General features: G+C 38.2%; 1 protein-coding gene across 1 annotated transcript in view; it reads left to right on the top strand.

Moving 5' to 3' along the window:
• The window catches only part of Gucy2c (guanylate cyclase 2C), a 69586-nt gene that overhangs the window by 41471 nt on the left and 5971 nt on the right, over positions 1-22144 (top strand). The window contains exons 16-24 of the mRNA XM_015498189.2: positions 4057-4143; positions 5269-5401; positions 7556-7693; positions 8359-8447; positions 11522-11613; positions 13775-13933; positions 17570-17762; positions 18738-18912; positions 21948-22046. Of these exons, the coding sequence (XP_015353675.1) occupies positions 4057-4143; positions 5269-5401; positions 7556-7693; positions 8359-8447; positions 11522-11613; positions 13775-13933; positions 17570-17762; positions 18738-18912; positions 21948-22046 (1165 nt within the window). The remainder of the gene's footprint in view (positions 1-4056; positions 4144-5268; positions 5402-7555; positions 7694-8358; positions 8448-11521; positions 11614-13774; positions 13934-17569; positions 17763-18737; positions 18913-21947; positions 22047-22144) is intronic.

Raw genomic sequence — 22144 nt, 5'->3', positions numbered from 1 at the left:
TCCATCACTTAGCCACAATTGATTAAACCATCCACCATTGACAGTTAACTCTATTTCCAGCCCTTTCCCCTCCCTGTTAGTGAAAGGGGAGGGACAGGGCCAAAATATCCACCCTGTAATCATGTAGCTGATTCTTTCCAGCAATTAGTCCCTATCTTGAAGTGGTGAAGAGGCTCACCATGTTAGCTTTTCATCACTGAGACAGAATATCTGAGAAAATCAATTTAAAGAGGGAAGATTTATTTTGATTCATGATCTCAGAGGTAGCAGTCCATGGTCGCTGGCTCCATTGCTTTCGGCCTGTGGTAAGGGCAGATATCATGGTGGAATCACTGGTGTGGCAGAGCAAAGGTGCTCACCTCATGGCAGCCAGGAAGCAAAAAGAAAGTAAGGAATGGGGTAGGGACAAGAAATACCCTTCTAGAGCATGACCCCCGTAACCTATTTCTTCCAGTCATGCCCCCCCCCCCACTCCAGTTTCCACCAACTCCAAGTAATCCACTAGTGAGGATTAATCCATTGATAAGGTCAGAGCCCCCAAGATCCCATCGCTTCTCAAAAGACTCACCTCTGAACATTGCTGCTTTGGTGTTAGATATACATGGAAGATAAATAAATTTACATAGCAAGCTGGTTCTATGCCCAAGATATTTCATTATGTATATACAAATGTTCTAAAATTGGGGGAAAAAATCCACAATATGAAACACATCTGGTCCCAAGCATTTCACATAAGAGACATTCAACATGTGCTAGCTCAAAGCTGATTGTTAAATATTTAGGAATTTGTTAACTAGTCAGTGTTAAATTCTTGGTGGCTGAAAATATTTCAAATGGGAGCATTTCACCATAGAGTCTGCAAGTACTTAAATCAGGGCTATTTTCATAGAGCCAGTTTATTTGCCTACCACAGATTGTAATTTATATGGAAATATATAAATTCTAAAAACAAAGAATTTCCAATCAAAGGCAGACTTTTTTTTTCCTTTTTGTTTTTTAGTTAACAAATATCATCAGGAAAAAATATAAAAGAGCAATAATAAACAAAACATTTTAACAAAGAAGAATAATGAGAGGCTACTTGCCAGAAAGTTATAATAAAAGCAGTCTAGCAATAGCTCATGAATAAAGACATGATTTATGGAAGAAAAATACATGGTCCAAGAATAGCATTAGTATATTGTCAAGTTTGGTGAAAGGGTAATTTAGTAAATGGTGCTGAGATAATAGGACCCTCAGACTTTTCATCTCTCATCCACATGAGAGACTTTGCCCGAGCGGTTCTCTCTCCATAGAACTTGCTTCCCTACTGTGTCCAGATCTCAGCTTTACTCACACTTTCTGAAGGAAACATCTTTGACTTACATAACAAATTCCCAGAGTGTTGGGGTCAATCCTCAGATTTGTAGCCCCTTTTTATAGTACTTATCATATTTATAATTTCACATTTATTATAGTTATTTTACGAGTGTCAGTTTCCCCCACCAGATCATGAATGCTCTAAGAGGGCCCACTGTAATCTTAGCACCAAACTCAGGGCCTGCTGTATACACTCAATTATCTCTAAGGAAATAAGTAGATCACCTAATAAAATTGATGAGAAAACAGCACATAAACCTACATATATATTATGGTCCCAATTTTGTAAGACATAGTACATATACCTTATGTAAATGCACATTGAGAGGAATAGAAGGAAATACCAGAATGAGAACAAGTTAGATGATGCAACTAGCTGTGATTCTTATTTTCTCCTTTTTTATACTTTGTAAATTTTGTTCATATTTTCTATACTATGTATATATTCCCTTCATAGTCAAACAGAATAATACACTTTTTATAATTTGTCCGATGAGAGCAAGATAGGATGGGTGAATGGTGAGATAAAGGTAAAGAATGGATAGAAAGGGAAATAATTACTGTAGAGAGCTGTGTGCTCATGGCTCTCCTCTCTTAACTCCCTAGTACCCACAGTTCAGCCGGTCTCATCTGAAATGGTCAATGACTTCAGACACTTTCTTAGAAATTATGGCTACAGTGCCTAAATTAAAACTAAAGGTCAAATTGAGCTTTTTCCTAAAATAAGAAAGTATTGTTAGGTTATCACTTAGGATCCTGTATATACTGTGAATGACAATTACTTATTGACTTTATTAAAAAGATGTGTCTTGCTAGATGCAGGGGTGCACACTTGTAATCCCAGCAGCTTAAGAGGCTGAGGCAGGAGGATTGTGGGTTCAAAGCTAGCCTCAGAAACTTAGCAAGACCCTAAGCAACTTAGTGAGACTTTGTCTCAAAATAAAATATAAAATGGTCTGGGGATGTGACTCAGTGGTTAAGTGCCCCTGGGTTCAACCCCTGGTGCAAGCAGGAGCGTGTGCACACATACACACACACACACACACACACAAAGATGTGTCTTGATAGAGCCTCCATCGTGTTAATATAGGTCAAAAGTCTAGCTCTTACAATTCACACAAAAATCCAAGAACTCTCTTTTTGACAGAGGGCTTAGCAAACCTAAGAAAAAACTTAGCACTATTAAGCTATTGAGAAAAGTACTGATCCAACTTTTGAAAGATGGAGCATGCAGGGCAATCACGTTTTAATCAAGCTCCCAGCTCTCCTTCCAGGTGGGGTGTGCTCATTTCTTGGCCCCTAATGGTGAAAGCCACTCAATGCTTCTCATTGAAGGAAAGAAATAGTCATGTACTAATGACACTTTGCTCAGCCATGCATTGGCCCTAGATCTGACAGCTGTCCCGTAACAGAGCTGAAAAACTTCTATCACCCAGTGGCATTGTAGCCACTTTAAGAGCACAGCCCAGTGCACCCCTCATGGGTTTGTAGTGATGCTGGTGTCACCAAACCTACTGTGCTGCCAGTCAGAGGGCACACAGAATTATATACAGTACATAATATTTGAAGATGATAATAAATGATCATGTGATTGATTTAGGTATCACCACAGTATGTTTTTTAATCACTATTTTAGAGTGTACTCCTTTTAAAAGAAGTCGTACTGTAAACAATGTGTGGTGTTGTGCAGGCAGCTGCCCCTTAAACGTCGTGTTTCCCGCGCTCTTCATGACATCATTCCATCTTGTGCTGTATTTACTGTTGTTGTTTTGATCATTGTTACAGGGCAGAGACTCACCGTATAGCTGAGGCACCCCCTTCATCCCAGTTCTTGCAATCATGCCAGAAAGATTTCAGATGTTACTCAGAGTAACAGGCATAAGCTTATTAAAAGGGACAGGAAATGGGAAAAGATGACACTCTCCAGGGACACAATGGGTCCTCTCAGAAAGGAGAGGGTACACGGTGTCTTCTCTCCTGCCTCTAGTTTTAGTGGGGGTCTCAGGGAAGTTTCCAGAGAGTCCCACCCAGGTTTACCTCTTAACTTTTGACCAACAGCATGATAACATCAGACTTCCAAGTCCCCACTGTGCATGACAGCTCTAGGTCACTTTGGCCCATGCTGGCCAATTCTCACTGGAACCTGTTCTTACAGGTTTTATGGTTAGGGGGAATTATCTTTATCTCATTGAGTTCTGGAATCTGGTCTATGTGAGGATCACAAAAGTTCCCGACCCCTACTTCAGGGTAAGTTCTTATCAGCATTTGGGGCCTGCATTTCATTTGAAGATAATAGGTAGTTTGCTGAGGAATGTCATATATCCTGGTTGGCTTCAGACAGGTAGGGCTGCAGGTAAATTGTTTTTTAAAAGAAAAAAGCAAGTGGGAGTCAGCACAGTGGGCCCAGTTTATAGAATTATTATTCCCTTAACCTCATATTCCCACACCTCACATCTGTCTGTTCCCTCTTAATCATCATGGCCCTAGGAGCAATAGACTGTACCATGTAAAATACATACCGCATTGCCTATGTGGGTACTAAGCTAAACCCTCTATGTTTGTGTAAGTACCCTCACTCAATCATGATCCCAAGCTCTCATGATTAGGAGATTATTGTTTGGCTCATAATAGTCTCTCCAAACCATTCTTCCATACAATAGCTCACCTTCTTTCTTTCTTTTCTTTTCTCCTATTCAGGAAGTTTTGAATGACACAATTTCCTACCCTGATGGCACATTCATGGATTGGGAGTTTAAGATCTCTGTCTTGTATGACATTGCTAAGGTAAGAGACCTATGAAAATAAGAAACATTTATGAAAATTAAATATAAAACAGATTTGGCTATATTCAACCTCAGCGTGCATTGATTTCTTCATTTGTAGAATGATAATGGTAGCTATGTCATATATGAAATATAAAATATGAAATCATGCACATGCTTACCACAAGGCCCAGTACAAATAAATATTCCATATACATTGGTTACATTATTTTTGTTGTTGTATTTTTTTTGTATTCTGGGCGTGGGGCATAAATTTTAATAGATTTGTCAGAAATCAAAATCATATTAAACTTCACGGAAGACCACTGAAGTTTTTCAACTTTCTAAGAAAAAACACGAAGTACAAGCAGCTGTCTTACATGAAGCAATAATAAATTTGGACATGACTATTTCCAGACATGACATGAAAAAGGAAGCGGACACAGTAACCATGGCCTTATTCGAGAATGAAGTTGTCCCAAGAGTAAACCGTTTTGTATGGTTCCAAAAAATGTCACCATGACCTTTTTGCTTGTACAATTTCACTCCTACAAAGGTTGAAAACCAGTTCTGGCTATGACACCTCTGGCCACCAGAGGGTGGTACAAGAGCTAAAATTGTACTTCCCCTTTCAAACAGAAGGAATGAAACGCTTCTGTTTCAAAACAGAATGAAACCAATTCAATTTTAAGGAATAATCCGGGCCAGCTCCTTCCCTTCAAAAAACAAGGACTTATAATTCATATTTGAAAAATTGAGGTAGCAAAGAACCAGAGACATACACAGGGTCACAAACCAAATCACGGGCAAGTAAAACAATTAAATCATATATTAACACACATTTATATTTATCTCAACCATGTGCCTCCTACAAAATTACTTAACCAGAGTTTTTACACAATGGTCTTTTACTCTGTTATCTACTCTGTAGCCTAAATAGACTTCAAAATGATATAGAATATGTAGGAAAATATTAAGGCTTTAATAAAATGTATAAACCAAAAGTAATGGTACTAAATTTAAAATCTGACAGTGTGACTATCTTTTATGCTGAAATAGTGTCAAAATGTCACTTCTTCCTTTAAAATAATCAAGCAGCTGAAGTGTGTCTCATCTCTTTGTTTTCCTGTCATCCGAAAAATTGCAGGGGATGTCATATCTGCACTCCAGTAAAATAGAGGTCCATGGTCGTCTGAAATCCACCAACTGCGTAGTGGACAGTCGAATGGTGGTGAAGATCACCGATTTCGGCTGCAATTCCATTTTACTTCCAAAGAAAGGTTTGTAATGAATGAAATTTTTCACTAGCTTCCCATTTGGCATTTCTTTTTCTCTATTCTTACTTTAAAAATTTTTTTTTCTCTCAAGCCCAGATAAAGTGGTTAGAAAACAGTGATATTGATCAGAAAACAAACACTTGGAGCGACCAGAGGCTCATTCTCCATCTGAGTTAAACAAATATTCTTTATGGACCTTATCCTCAATGCTCAGCTGAGTGTCCCCTGATATCAGTGAGAGATCATGAAGAATTTATTGATTTGTGAAACAAAATAGGATGAAAAAATATAGAAGTTTAGTGCAGGCAGAAATCTTAGAAATTATCTGGTTTAATCCTCTTCTTTTAAAAAAAATCAGAATTGAGACTCAGAGAAGTTACAAGATTTCCCTAGAAGATAAAATATAAAGCATTTTCAAAGCTACACATCTTTCATTCTTCTATGGTAATAAAGCATAAGAAAAAAAAACCTCTTCTCAATGAAATATATTCTCATCATTTTCAGAATGTGGTGGGTCAAAAAAGGTAACTTGATTTGTAGAGTGTGAGGGGTTTTTCATGTTAAATATTTATCCTTTCTTTACTATAACTCATAGTTAAGCAGCCCTAGAAATTTAGTATTCATGTTGCCTAAAATTACTACTAAATCCAAAAATTAACTCTGTGTCTAATTCTAATTTCACAATTCTTTAGTTTTTCCTTAGTAAAAAATACAGTTCTGCCCTGACTTCCACAGTCTTGTCAAGTATAAAATGATATTGGACTCAATCCGGTAAATTCTTGTTGAAGCCCTACTGTGTGCCAAACATGGCTCATGATGTAATGGAGCAAATCTCCTTCATCAGATGACTGCAGTGTCAGTATTAGTAGATTACATACCTTTTCAACAACCTCAAACCTTTAGAATCCACTGTGAGTGAATCACAAGTCACAAATATTTATAAGACTGGAATTCGAAAAGGTGATGTAACTTTGGTCGGAGAACCAAATGAGGAAATACATCATAAATACATCACTGTGCCCAGAAACATGAATCTAAAACAATACATAAATACATCATAAATACATCACTGTGCCCAGCAACATGAATCTATGTATTGTTTTTATTAAAACTACTGAATATCAAAATCTCAAAGCATTTATAAGAAGTGGGGTGATTTCAAAAACTTTCCAGAGAGTACTGAAGAAAAATGAATTAATTCTATGCTCCTGTCATTGCTAAATCAGATACATAATGTGTGTCCAGAACACAGGTGTCTCTAGGTGCTAAGACACAGGCATTTTATTCATGTGAAATGGACTCTATGTAAATCATTACAGTGGTGTGAACATAATAAAATGTGATTAAATTACATACATCATATTTTTTAAGAATACTGTGGGAACACTAAAGAAACTGCCTCTGTGGGCATGAACTGGCTTGGAGGCCACCAGTATATTATGCTTGGAAAATATTTTTATCTTCTTTCAGTAACTACATATTTAAATATATATATATATATATATATATATTATATATATATATATGTATATATATATATATATATAATATATATATATATAATATATATATAATATAAAGCCAGTCGCAATGGCGCACGCCTGTAATCCCAGCAGCTCAGGAAGCTGNAAATATATATATATATATATATATATATATAGAGAGAGAGAGAGAGAGAGAGAGAGAGAGAGAGTAAATTCTAATAATTTAAATAATAAAATGTTTAAATATATAAATTTTTATTTATTTGCTTATAAAAGTTTTCAAAAATTCATTCCATATGTACCATAAGTTATTAAATCCCTCAGCCTCTCATATTCTATTGCATTCATTCAACATATTTACTGAGCACTTACTACACACCAGACCCTGTTCTGGGTAGACTTCAAGGGTTTTCAGAACTATTATCCTAGCTGTTTTAGAGAACCCATATGAGCTCACCCAAATTCTGACTTTTCAAAGTCAGCTTTAAAGCTAAGTGTGTTATTCTACCTTCTATCACTGGTATGAACCTACACTCCTTAAAAGTTTGGGACCACACCATTCCAAAACCAACCGTATTCTGGGTGGATGGCATAGAACTTAAAAAGCAAAAGCAGGTTGGAGACCCAGAGGCTGCTCACCCCAACTTTGCACTCTCAATATCTGAATGCACAGACCTGTGGACCTCTCCAGAGCACCTCCGCCAAGCCAACATCTCTCAGAAGGGAGATGTGTACAGCTTTGGAATCATCGCCCAGGAGATCATCCTGCGGAGAGAAACCTTCTACACCTTGAGCTGCCGGGACCAGAAAGGTAAGTCTGAACCCCCTCACCTGCCCCAGCTGGGAGCCAGCCAACTGCATTCTGGGCTCAGTGAGGCCCTAATCTCCTTGTAACCATATCTCATCTGCAAAAGTAGTGATTGCGCATCTGCACTACACATTTTACAAGGTTATTGGAAGGATTAAGAGTTAGAGTCCCCGAAAAGCACAGGATAACGTGCCCTGCCAGGCGTCATTGCTGTCAGTGTTGTGGTCATAGAATCTTCCCTTACAATTTCCGCTTTTCCTTCTGATTCTGAAAGAGCTGATCACTCTAGCAAGATAACACAAATATTTCAGTTTTTACTATGAGAAGAGCTACAGTTTTTTTGTCACATCCTCTCAGAGGAAAATATTTCATTCCATTCTCCAATTTTTTTTTTTTACATACACAACTTATTTTTACTCAAAAGGTGAACACTGTCACTGTAGTGAGTACAAATCCATGAGTCAGGATAGCATGCGATTTTTTATTATGTTCTAAACATCCATTCAGTCTTTACTGAGCATTTATTATGTGCCAACTCTGAACTATCTAGGGAAGTAAGATAACTAAGGGATTTAAGGAGGGTGGGGCCAAAGTATTGGACACAAGAAGCCTTCTGAAGGTGATGGTGCTGTATTCTTTCTTCTAACTTGACTATTTTCACCAATCAGAGAAGATTTTCAGAGTGGAAAATTCCAATGGAATGAAACCCTTCCGCCCAGATCTCTTCCTGGAAACAGCAGATGAAAAAGAGCTGGAAGTGAGTACATCTTCCCCTATATTCATTTCTTTGGCTGGCTCTAAAAATTCACCACAAATGTGGTGGTGAAAACAACAAAGACTTATTCAGTTACAGTTCTAAAATCAAGTTGTTGACAAGGCTGCACTCCCTCCACAAGCTCTAAGGGGATGATTCATTCCTTGCCTTTTCCAGAAGCTTCTGGTAGCTGTTGACATTCCTTGGCTTGTGGGCCCACATTCCAACCTCTGTCTCTTGGTCACATTCTCTCCTCCTTTTCTGTCTGTTTTCCCTCAATCTTCTTCCTATTAGGACACATGTCACTGCATTTGGACCCACCCAATTCCAGCATAATTGCCTCACCTCAAGATTTTTAACTTACCTACATCTGCAAAGACTCTTTCTCCAAATATAATGGTTCCCTTATCAGCAGTTTTGCTTTTTGTGGTTTCAGTTATCCATGGTCAATTGTAGTCTGAAACTACTATATGGAAATTTCCATAAATAAACAATTCATAAGTTATAAATTGCATATTGTTCTGAGTAGTGTGACACATTGAGTTCTGGTGGTGTTGTGTATCAGAGATAGTGTGACACCTGACAGTGTGTATCCTAAGTAGTGTGACAAGATCTTACTCTGTCCCACCTGAGATATCAATCATTCCTTTGCTCACATATCCATGTGGTATATACTACCCTCCCATTGTTCATTCAGTAGCCACCTAGGTTATCAGATTGACTGTTGAGGGATAAAGTGCTTTTATTTAAGTAATTCTTATTTTGCTTAATAATGGCCCCCAAATGCAAAGGTAATGAAGCTGGAAATTTTATTCCAGTATATTATTGTAATTGTTTTATCATAGTTATTGTTGTTATTCTCTTACTATGCCTAATTTATAAATTAAACTTTATCATGGGTATGTACAGGGTTCAGTGCACCCCATAGTTATTCACTGGGAATCTTAAAATTATCCCCCGCAGATAAAGGTGGACTACAGAAAGGTAATACTCACACATTCTAGGGATGAGCTATTCCACATGCCCTCCTCTGCTGCCAAATCAGAAAACACCAGCTGGCTCCTAAAACACACATCACCTTCTCAGTTTTTATCAGCTAAAAGAACAAGATGTCAATGTGATATCCTTGTTAACCTTATAAAAATATATACCCTATATTTATAGAGTATTATCTAATGATTTAAAAAGAAATATTCCAATATCTAGAAAAACTTAAGTGTATTTTTACTCTTCCCCAGGAAGAAATGGAGTTTTTCTCTCCATATTTGCTTATTTATTTATTTATTTTTCTAACAATCCTTCAGAAAAGGCTTTACTGCTGGGGATAAAAATTCTACTTTTTTTTTTTTTTTAAGAATTTATCTGAACCTTAATACAAGAGATAGTCAAGTATTTTAAAAACCTTTCTGGTGCTTTACACACACATATATACTTTTTGTTCCTTGTGGGATAAAAGCAGAAATGTTGTCCTTCCATTTACAAGTCCATGCCAGAGGAGTTTTCTAGCCAGAATCCACCCAGGAAAAATGGGCCACTCTTCCCTCTCCTTTTCGTCTGCTCCTTTTCAATAGCACAGGCATGTTGTAGCCCAGGGTTCTGAGGTACAACTGCTCCTTGTTCCTTCTTTTCCTCTGCTTTCTATACCTCCCCACATATCACCCATCCCTTCTCAAACTCTCTCACCTGAGCATAGTTATCCTCAGGATCTGCAGGAAATTGATTCCTTGTCTGCTCAAGTCCCTCATATAAAATGGCATAGCATTTGCATATAGTCTATACCCATCTTCCCATGTATTATAAGTCATCTCCAGGTTATTTATGATATCTAAATATAGTGTAAATGCTATGTAAATACTTCTTATACTATATTGCTTAGGGAATATAGATGAGGAAAAAAATCTATATGTGTTCAGTACAGACCTGATTTTTTTTTTTTTTAAATCTGCTATTGATTGAATCCATGGATGCAGAAGCAGATAGGGATACAGAGGGCCAAGAGTATATTCAGATTAAAACCTTTTTCACCAAAGCATTTTCATCCTCAATTCATTTGTGCATAGTTGGATGGTTCTGGAATTGAAAATAAGGAATGAGATTTCATATCTAGTAGCTGGTTCCAATGGAATACAGGTCTGATCACTGAGCGATGCCAAAAGCTACTCAGGATTTTCCTTTGTGGTGCTGTTCCAGAACATTTCTAGTTGTTTCTATCCAATCTCCTATAAGGTAGTCAGCAGGCCATTTATCAAGCAAGGACATCATCTCATGGTGAGTTATAGACAGCCAGAGGCTACACCAGGGCTCCATTTCCTTCCCAAGCAAAGTACAAGAACAGGGATTTAATATTGCCTGTTTTTAGTCAGAGTGAAAAACAAATTTTTTTAAAAAAAGTTTTTCACCTCTCTTTTTCATAAAATAAAGATTCCATGGGCTCCTTCTGCCTCCCCTCTTCCTCCTCACCTCTCCTTTTCTCTATGTTGCTGTTCTAGTGCAACTGTGTATTAGGATTACATGAGGAACTTTAAAAAAATATAAAACTGTCCTTTCCTCATGCAAAATTGGGGACATACTTATTCTAATGAATTAGTCATTGTTTATCTTACAGTTACACCCAAAGCTTTTGAAGTGGGGCCTGGCTATAAGAAATATACATGCTCACCAGGCAATTCTTTTAGCCGCAATGGAAAACCACTGAATCGTCGTCCAGCTCTTATTCTTATTTAGAGCCACTTACTCATCAAGTCCCATTAATTTTTGCCCTCAACAGCACAAACCCTGCAAACTACAGTAAAGCATTTAGTCTCTCGCATCAACCCGGTCTCATCCAAACTGGTATCACGTTTTTCATTAATTTCACCCACAGGAACTACTGGGTAAGGTAGTTTAGGTGGTAATACCCGAGATGGAAAATGCAGAACTAGCTTTATCCTCAATGTCAGAGGTGAGGTTTGGCTTTTTGGGGGACGGTGAGGGAGAAATATGTCTTCTTAATTACTCCCATCAAAGAGGAGAAGAGGAGGCGACCTTGTCTGAATGTACCATCCTCTGAACTAATTCACCCCACTTCCTTCTTCCAGGTGTATTTACTTGTAAAAAGCTGCTGGGAGGAAGATCCAGAAAAGAGACCAGATTTCAAGAAAATTGAAAACACACTGGCCAAGATATTTGGGTACTGATGAAATGTTTACTTTTCACAAATTTTGGGTTTTTCAGTGACAGCTGACATTCAGTGGTATCCAAGAATGAGTCTGCCTATTCCAGTGAAAAAAATCCCAGACTGCAAACACCTGTCTCATAAAAATTAAAATGATATGAAGACTAACAGGCCATTTTCTCAGGGACACACTCACTTGAAAATTTAAAAATGTCAGACAAATTGTCTGGTTGAAAACAACTTCTAACTGATCATAGCATTTTCTGTTAAAAATATAGTACCAGATCCTTGTGCAGGTAATTAAGACATAGGTCTTGAGAATCTGCAAAGCCTCTTGATAATTCTTAAGATCAGCAAGTTTCTTAAATGTTAAAATCACCATTTCTGGCCCTACGTACTTAAGATTTGTCTTATGAATCAGGTACAATTGAACAACAAAGAAAAAACAGCAGCACACATTTATCCAGTGAGATTGAATTCTAGATGACCCATGTTTTCAGCTAATACATTACAGATGAGAAAAAAATATTAAAAAAAAAAAAAAACATTGAATGAAGAGTTGGGAGATCCAGTTTCCATGCTAGGATCTGATATTATTTGCTATGAGACGTAGGACAAAATTCTCACCCTTACCGGGTGTCAGTTGTCTTGTTAGTAAAATTGGATTGGACAAGATAATTTCTTCAATCCCTCCCAGCTCTAACTTTCTGCAGTTCTCATTAGGTCAAAAGATTCAGATAATTAAGGAGGCTAAAAGCCCAGGGCTGGAGATGAGGTGCAGTGAAGTTAATGAGTGTGTGGCCCTTGATAGGTAGAACTAAGCTGTCAGCTGTTAGAATGGAGCCGAAAGTAATAAGGGATTTAATTCTTGCCACCTTTTCACTCTTTCATAGGCCTGTTACTGAGAGCAATTGAGATTGTACAATGACAGATAACATGTAGACTTGTGAAGATTGTAGCCTTCAGTGGTGGTTCTCAAAGTTGGCTGCACATTGGAGTCACCTGAGCAGCTTTCAGAACTGCTGATGCCTGGGTCCTGCCCCAGAGAGTCTAACGTAATTGGTCTGGGGTGCAGGCTGGCATCAGAAGTGTTAATAGCTCCCCGGGTGATTAAGATATGCAGTCAAGGCTGGGAAAACTATGTTAATTGAATTAATTAATGGTGGAATAAAACAATCCATCTTTGTCCCTTATACCTGCTCCCTCACCCATTCTACCCAGCTAGTCTCTAAGTGGAGCAATTAAGAGTCCCTTGAGAGCTTGTTAAAAAAAAATTCTGCTGCAAGCCTAGCAGTTTTACTTACAGAGGTCTGGGGTAGGATTCAGAAATATATTGACTTTTTAACAAACATCCCTCCTTACCCCAGGGGATCATGATGTAGGCCATCTCCTCCTGAGAGCAGAAGTGGTGGCCTGTGCTTGTCATAGTTGTAGTGACCAAGTGGCAGGAGCGTCATCTCTGATACATGACACCACAAGAACTCAATGTGTCTCTTCCCTGAGTTCTGCACCGGGTATCATGTGTCCCAATGTCACAGAAAGCTGGCCTCTCATCTTGTGCCTTCTTGGTCTAACAACATAATCCAGAATTAGAATATTATCCTGAGGAGATGCTCTGTGGCTTGGAGTGGACTTTCTTGGTCTTTCTCTTATGCTTCCATTGATCACTTCTAGGCCATTTTTAAAATGATTCTCCTTTATTATAAATCGTGTATTATTAAAATTTTAGGAAAGAGGAATAAGCCAGCAAGAAAGTAAAAGCACCTATTCTCCAGTAAAATTGAGATTATAGTTTTACTATTTTATAAACTGACTTTTTTCACTTAGTGATAAAGGGTTCTTCTTTATGTTGTCTTTAATTATTCTAATTTCTATTTTATGGTACATTGGTATTCCATTACACATAATATTTAGACTATGTTTTTGGTATATATTTAGATTATTTTCCAGTTTTTGCTATTATAAATAATTCTGTGGCTTTCTTTGTAGATAATTTTAAACATTCATGATTTTGTTTTTCCTTTTTCTTTCTTTGGTTTCTCTTCAGGTTAAATTTTTTGTTGTTGTTGGCCCTTTTTATTTTTCTTTAATTTCCTATTCCATGTGGTTTTCCATTGTTTTACTGAGTGTTTTCTTAATTAATGGGTAAGATCTCTTTATCTACTACTACCTACAGACTTTTTCATGATCAAAAAAATGAAACTTATATGGACACCTTGATTCGACGCCTGCAGCTATATTCTCGGAACTTGGAACATCTGGTAGAGGAAAGGACGCAGCTGTACAAGGCAGAGAGGGACAGGGCGGACAGACTGAACTTCATGCTGCTCCCCAGGTGAGGCAGCCCTCCTGCTGACATAGTTCCCTGATTCCACAGCCAAGCCTCACAGCCTGTGGCTGAAACCTTTGGCATATCTGACTAGCATTGCTGTTGCTTTTCTTTTGTTTTCCCAGATCTATACAGGATTGTTTCCTTTTGCATATTCTTCAACAGATTATAGGGCTTAAAAATGCATGTACCATACATTCTTTAAATACCTAAAAGAGAGAGATTACTTTCCAACATATGCATGGTGACACAGGAGTAGCATGCACTGTGCAGACACCTGGGTGTCAGCACCTCTTTGCCACTTTTATTAATTCTACCACTTAAGACAAATTGCCTAATCTCTCAACTGCAAAATGGAAATTAAAATTTGCCTGCAGAATATAGAAACTATAGGATGCTTCCAGGCACTCTTAGTTTTTTCTTTGATTTCTTCTGACTGCAAGTAGAATCCAACTTACAAGAACTAGGAGCCATCCCTGGTAGAGAGGGCAGGGGAAATGCATTGGGTGTATCAGAGGCATGTACAGGCTGACCTCTGTCTTGTGAAGCAACATGACAGCCATGACAGAAGAATGAAATTCCCAAACAGCTTAAAGTTTCCTAAGTGTTGACAGTCAGGTAGGATGTTAAGCAGGGAATTGAAATGTGAAGAGTGAGGAAATAGGTTTGGCCTGCCACTGTGCTTCAGTGAGACGTAGCATTCTTCAGGTGTAACCAACTGTTCCATCAGATGAAGGATGAATGAGCCAGTCCAGTTTTAGGTAAAATCATGGAACTTGAGGTCAGCTGGGCCTGATTTCAACACATGGTTCCATCAACCACTGCTGATGAGCAATCTTGGGCAGGTGTTCAAATGCTTCAAGCCCCAGTCTCCCATCCACATTCCAGGTTGGCTCTGAGTTCCCTGAGATCATGCGCAGGATAGAAATAATTAGCATATCATATGGCAACTATGACTTTTCTATATTAGTCATATTATTTAATTTGAACACCTGCTTCATTTAGAATATCAGCTCCACACAGGTAAAGGAAAGATTTCAAGATCAAATTAGCTGTTTTCTCAATTAAAAAACAGCATCTCTTCTACAAGCCTGAGTGCTATGAGAAGAGTTAGGAGTCGCACGCATGCTCTGTCTGGTCTCTAGGCCTGAAGAGAGTTTAATACAGAACCTACCCGCCCTCAGAGCACGTAGGAGAAGGCTAGGAATAGTACCCTCCACGCTTATCTCAGGGATGGCAGTTTCTGTTGGAGCTCTATAAAATTTAATTATATAATGCATAGTTCCTTGCCTGGCCTTTAATGCCTAGTTGACAAAACAATATCCTGATTATATGGCTACCTTTTTAGGTTTTATTATTGGTGATTTTAACCAATAATGTCAACCAAATGGTTTGGAACAGCTGGCTGACCACCTCAGCCTTTTTCCAAGCCCTGGCTCAGTATGCAACTTTGACCACTAGGTGGTAGATGTTTTCATCAGATTGCTAAAGTCATGCAACACATCTATTCGGATATGTTGAAGCTACAGTACACCATGACTGCAGCAAAAATTCTTCATATTTGAAAAGTAAAATTAAATCATGCATGAATGATTGCTAGAAGAATTAAGAAGAAATATTTATATAAAAAGGGTAAATACATTTAAGACTCTATGTAGGAACCAAAAAGCATTTAAACACTTCTTTGAATATTACCCCTTGGGGTTTTGAAACAGAATAGATGTTTTTCTTCTTGTAGGAAGCCTTTCTAAGACATCTAGTCTGCATACTAATTGCATCAATAACACCCTATTATCAAAGCTAAGTTACTTTCCTTCCTTTATTTTTCTACCAACAGAGTAGTTTCTTTTTCTGGATAATACACTATTTTCCAAGCTCAAGTGACTTTTTATAAGCAGTAGAAAGAAGGGCAACAATGGCAGAAAATTTTATGTAATCATTATATCTATGTAACCTCCAAAATGCTCTGCCCTTTATATCTGGCATGCCTAGAGTAACCAGCCCAGGAGTACCTCTGAGAGCCTGCCCAGCCACACAATGGGGTGTTTTTCAAAGGTCCCAAGTTGTGTCACTGCACCAGTTAAAAAGACTTCCCTCAGTGCATTGAATTTTCTCCAAATGAGTACTACAAATGCTTATGGTTGATTTGTTTTCTGGGAGAGACATGGGCATCCTTCCTTTGCTACATAATCAGCACACCTCCCAATCTTCCCCATCTCCCCAAATATCCAAGGACTGAATGGTGGAAGAATCGTGGTACATTAATAAGACTGAAAGACAAAATGTTGCCAAGTCCTAATACCAGCTCTGTCCTTAATGGACTCTGGGATTGTATGAAATTCATACTTCCTTTTCAGGTCTTCACTTTCTCGTCTATAAACATAAGGGGTTTATTTTCAATGGCTTCTGTGGTACCTCCCAACTTCCAGATTCTAATTCTGGTAGTTCTATACTTGGATCCACTCCAAAGTGATCCCAAGGTCAGACAGCATTTATCATGTCAGTCCCCATCCCTTCTGTTCAGTGGAAAGCCACTGGGTACATGAAGAAAATATGGAGTCCATTCTTGTACTTCTTCTCTTTCAATTCTTGGTCTGAAATGCAGCTGGTTATGTTTCTTCAAAGCTATTCTATGTTGTTTCTCTTTGACTTCTGCTAATCTACCATAGTTTTAACTTGTTTACATAGTGATTGACTCAAATCCAGTTCAAAATATATCAAATGAACTCTGGTTTAGAATATATCAAAATTAATGTTAAATGCATTATTCCTTCATAATGATATTAAACAACATCATTTTAAATATGGCAGGGAAATAAAACAATCAACTTTGATGAGAGAGTCAGATGATAACTATGGTGAGTCAAGCTCTTATATCTATAACATTTGCCATCTCTGCTTCTGGATAAAGAACTATGTCTGTAAGAAATTGATTAACAGTACAGAAGTAAAAAGTGGGCAAGGACTTATATGCCTTAAGGTTAAATAGCTATTAAGGTTATGTATGTATGTGTTTTATGGTTAATAATCAAATACTAAGTTGCTGCAGTCTGGCTGCAGCAAACTAACGGGGGGGGGGGCGGTGACGAGGAACTTGTGAAGATTGATGCAGTGGGAGCCATGTATTGTAGGACAGTAGGGGTATATATACATAACTGAATACACAGCTTAACTTAATTAACATAAACTAGGTACAGCAGTCAACCAATAAGGAATCATCATCTTAATGATTACACACAGCTTAACTTAATTGACATAATCTAGACACAGCAGTCAGTCATTAAGGAATCTATCATCTTAATGGCTCGCTGGCGTTACTTCTCAAACCACTCCCTCTGGCAAAATGCCAGGTGCCATCTTGACTTGTTTACGGACCCTAAAATTAAGTGAATGTTTAACCTGCATAGATTCATCTGGGTTCTAATACACACATTGTGTGTGTGTGTGTGTGTGTGTGTGTGTGTGTTTGTGATGTGTTTATATATACAATGGATACAACCTAACTTTGCTTCCTAGATAATCATTCACCAGAAATCTAGAATTCTTAAGTTCTTGGTAAACAATTACTACTATCTTAAATGTTTATGTTAGACAAGAAAAAGTTACTGAAGTTGAAGGCATGATTTTCCCTTCATCATCTAGGCTAGTGGTAAAGTCACTGAAGGAGAAAGGCATTGTGGAGCCAGAACTATTTGAGGAAGTTACAATCTACTTCAGCGACATTGTAGGTTTCACTACTATCTGCAAATACAGCACCCCCATGGAAGTGGTGGACATGCTTAATGACATCTATAAGAGTTTTGACCAAATCGTGGATCACCATGATGTCTACAAGGTAACTGCTTCCCTCATGGTTGAACAGACCAAGGGCATCAAAGCCTGACATGGCTCTTCCTATTATTTCTCTTGTCCTCTGTAATTTAACCTTTAATGAATTGATGGTTGAAACTGAGCTAATAGGGAAGAGAAGTGGAAGAATTGGAAGGGTGACATATCAAAATTACCATTTAACTTTTAAGAAATAGCACAAAAGAAGAAAATTTCCACAGGAATGAATTTTGGAAACTAAATTTAGAGAAAATGTCATCCCTCTCAAATTACCTTCAAAAAATGGATGATATTTAGATTGAGTGCAAATGAAGCAGAGAATACACTAGAGTTTAAATAAATAGAATATATCTTATAACTTAGAGGAAACTACAATTATTTTTGCTCAAATTGCATGTAGAAAATGACAAAGACAACTATAGATTACTTTTCTGGAAATTAAGAGTATTCCTAAAATGACTTAAACCCAATCAGATTATTTAAACATTTTAAGAATTGTCACCACATCTGTACAATTTACGTAATTATGAAACACTTTTAGATAAAACACTTTGTTTTATCATTCATTTAACTAGACTACAAAAACTCTGAAAAAGCTGGGTACGGTGGTGCTCACCTGTAATCCCAGTGGCTGGGGAGGCTGAGGCAGGAGAATCACGAGTTTAAAGCCACCTCAGCAATGGCAAGGTGCTAAGCAACTCCGTGAAATCCTGTCTCTAAATAAAATACAAAATAGGACTGGGGATGTGGTTCAGTGGTTGAGTGCCCCTGAGTTCAATCCCTGGTACCAAAAAAAAAAAAAAAAAAATTACTCTGGAGAAATTAGCATAAAACTGGTGTTGAACTGGCCCAGAAAAAGTGTATAGGATGTGCCTCTGAGTTCCCAAAAAACCTTTTGTGTTTGTTTTGTGATTAACTGCTTCTGTTTAAAATCTGTGCCTTTTGAAGGAACAGAGCCACTGATGAGAAAGTATTTCCACAGGTAGAAACCATTGGTGATGCCTACGTGGTGGCTAGTGGTTTGCCTAAGAGAAATGGCAATCGGCATGCAGTAGATATTTCCAAGATGGCCTTAGATATCCTCAGCTTCATAGGGACCTTTGAACTGGAGCATCTTCCCGGCCTCCCAGTATGGATTCGCATTGGAGTTCACTCTGGTATGGAGATAAGCCTCTTAAGACCATTTGTACCTCTGTTAACCAACTATATCAGAAAAAATAGAGGGACCTCAAACATGATTGATTTTCACAAGAGATTTACTGTTGAATTCTGTGGATCAAATATACCATTACACATCCTGACATATTTAGACCCAGTCTATAGAGAGTGATTGGAACAACACATTTGACAGCAGTTTTCACTCTTGGATGGATAACACCAACCACATATGAAAACAAGAAGGACTTCCCATTTAAGTCACTGTATCTACTATTGCACTTATCTCCTCCTCATCCCTTCCTTCTTCTCAATCTCAACTTCTGTACATTTTCCCATTAAAATATAATAGTACCTAAGTGGATTTGATTATCTACAGGGGAAAAAATAACTGGTCAAATTCCTGTAACAGGTATACCCCGCTCCCCTGCAGTTGTACTGAAATTACATAGGTCACTTAAAAGACCATGAAAAACTTCATAGCTTTGTTGAAAAGAAACACTTTAGGCAAATTCAACAGAACTTAATTGAGAAAGAACAACTGACAAACCGTGACCATCAGAACCAGAGGAGGTTTAGAGAGCTCCAGTGGGTAATACGGGCTGGCAGTCTATACAGACAGAAAATAGAAGTAAGGTACAGAAACCACTTGGTTTTACAGCTCCATGTTTGCCATTTGTAGGCCTGATATGATCAGTTAGCAGCCTGTGATTGGCTGACTCTCAGCTGCTGTGATTACCTGAGATTTAGCCATTTATTCCAAAAGTATCTTTCTAAATTAGGCTTTCAATTTGTAACTAGGTTGTGCTTGTTCCATAGGCATGCCAGGTAGGAAGCAGCCTCAGGCTATATTTAGTTTTATTTAACAGTCTTGAACATAATGATTTGAGAAGATGAGTTATGGATACAGAAAAACATAGTTGGAAAGGAACTCAAAAGTCATCTGGATTAATCCTTTGCAAGGTACAATTGTCTTTATAGGTCCCAAGATCAATAATAGTATGGCACATTTAGAATAACCCCAAGACTCCTTGAAAACTCATAGTTTTCCAACTCACTCCACTGTTGAAATGGTTAATTATTAAGACAGTTTTTCCTCATGTTAAATCACATCTCTATAAATTTCCTGGCATTGCTCCTGGTCCAAGGCTTACAGGAGACCCAGAGTACAGAAAACTTAAAAGATGCCCCTAGGCTTTGTGGCAAGGACCAAACAACTGCATTTCCTGAAGTCCTCTTATATCTACAGAGCCTGACAGTAAATATTTGTTGATATGAATGAATGATTTTCTCAAAGTGACAGTAAATAGAACTTAAAAACTGCTGCCAAATCTTTGACAGCCAGGAATATAGCTGTGGTTTCCCCAATCATGTCCAGAGCCAAATGTCATGTTTCCATATTTATATGAGGGAACTCCTGGCATCTGCCAGACCACCCAGGCAGTGAGTGAACTATCTCCTTTCTGTCCCATCACAAATAGTCAAACCTGGAGGAGGGGTTAGCAGCAGGCTTGATTTATTGACATCAAGGAGGGTGGAGGCCTTACCTGTGACCTGCTCCATGTCTGAGCTAAACACCGGGGTACTGCCATACTGGGCTGGCATGAGAGTAGCTATTAGGCACATATGCCTGGAAGGGTTTAGGCTCAGGAAATTGAACAGTTGCAAAGTTAAGTATTTTTTTTTTTATTGTGGGTTGTTCAAAACATTACAAATTTCTTGACATATCATATTCCACAAAAGTTAAGTATTAATAACTGAGAATAAGAAACAGTATCAGCAGGAATTTTGCTATTTTAGGCCTTCCACAGCCTTATCAGTCTGTTGTTGAAGTAAGAAGTCACTTGCAAATAGACCTACCAGTCCTAGTGCACAGCCTGGTGCGGCTGGGGAACTCAGAGATCTGATCAAAAACTGCCTCTGCTAAACCTTTCTTGCCACACATTTTTCGTTATTTTTTTTTTAATCGATTTTTCTTTTGTTTTACATCAAACCTGACAGTGAAGGCTAAGGATCCTGGGGAAGATGTGGTATTTTGAGGATTTTTCTTCTTCTTTCTTTTTCTTTCTGTCTTTCTTTCTCTCTTTCTTTCTTTCTTTATGAACACACAAACACAGGGGTAAAATAAATCTATAAGGAAACTCAAATAGATCAAAAACTACTGTCAACTAGAAAATTAATGATTACCTCTACCAAAAACCCAGCTTTGCAGTTTTCAAGTTAATCTTTAGCTTCTAAAGTCTTTAACTCCTTGCTTTCAGGCAGCCCACACAAATACATGATTCATATGCCTCAACGCTGTCTTGCCTTGGCTTTTGTTCTGCTTGTTAGTGTCCTTCCTCCACAGGCTTCGCCTATCCAGTGGTATTCAGGAATATAGCTGTGGTTTCCCCATCATGACCAGAGCCAAATATCATGTTTCCATATTTATATGAGGGAACTCCTGGGCATCGGCCAGATCATAAATCTTTCCTGCTGTACATTTTCCGTTATTGTTTTGTTTTGTTTTCTTAAATCGGTTTTTGTTTTGTTTTGCATCAAACCTGAATTACTTAGAGAAAATTATTCCCAATCCTTGTCTTTTGGTCTTCCATCACTATACCTCCAATCCCAGAAATAACACCCTAAAATAAAAATAAAACTAACTTGGGCCATTGAACCACCAAGTCCACAGTGTCCTCCAGCAGTCCAGGGTGCAGGATTGAGTGGTTTGGTACAGTAAGCAAGCCATGGGATCACCCTCACTCTTCTATTTAAAATATTAAGAAAGACTTGCCGCTTTTGTGACCTGGATCTCTGGGTGCCTTCTTGTTCTGAGTCAATGCAACATTCTTCACAGAGCAAAATATTTTCTGAAAGCATGTCCTTGCTGGGTGTATTCATTTAAAGCAAAAATCACCAAGCACATCACACTCTCTGCCATTTCCCCACAACATGATGTGTTTGACATTGTGACCCTGAAAAGAGGCTCCTTCATCTCAACTCCACTCTGCAGTTTCCATTGCCTCCACCTCTAGCTTCCTGTTCTTCCTTTCAGGTCCTTGTGCCGCTGGAGTTGTGGGAATCAAGATGCCTCGTTATTGCCTGTTCGGGGACACCGTCAACACAGCCTCTAGGATGGAATCCACTGGCCTTCGTAAGGATGGAGATTGTTTTTCTTAGAGGACAAAGATGCTTTCTTGCAGAGGAGGGCAATTGTGGGATTACATGCACAATAAGCAGACACAAAGTACC

The sequence above is a fragment of the Marmota marmota genome, unplaced genomic scaffold (genome assembly GCF_001458135.2).
Source record: "Marmota marmota marmota unplaced genomic scaffold, marMar, whole genome shotgun sequence".
NCBI lineage: Eukaryota > Metazoa > Chordata > Mammalia > Rodentia > Sciuridae > Marmota > Marmota marmota.
Note: the sequence above shows the minus strand (reverse complement) of the source record. Positions and strands in the feature narration are given on the sequence as shown.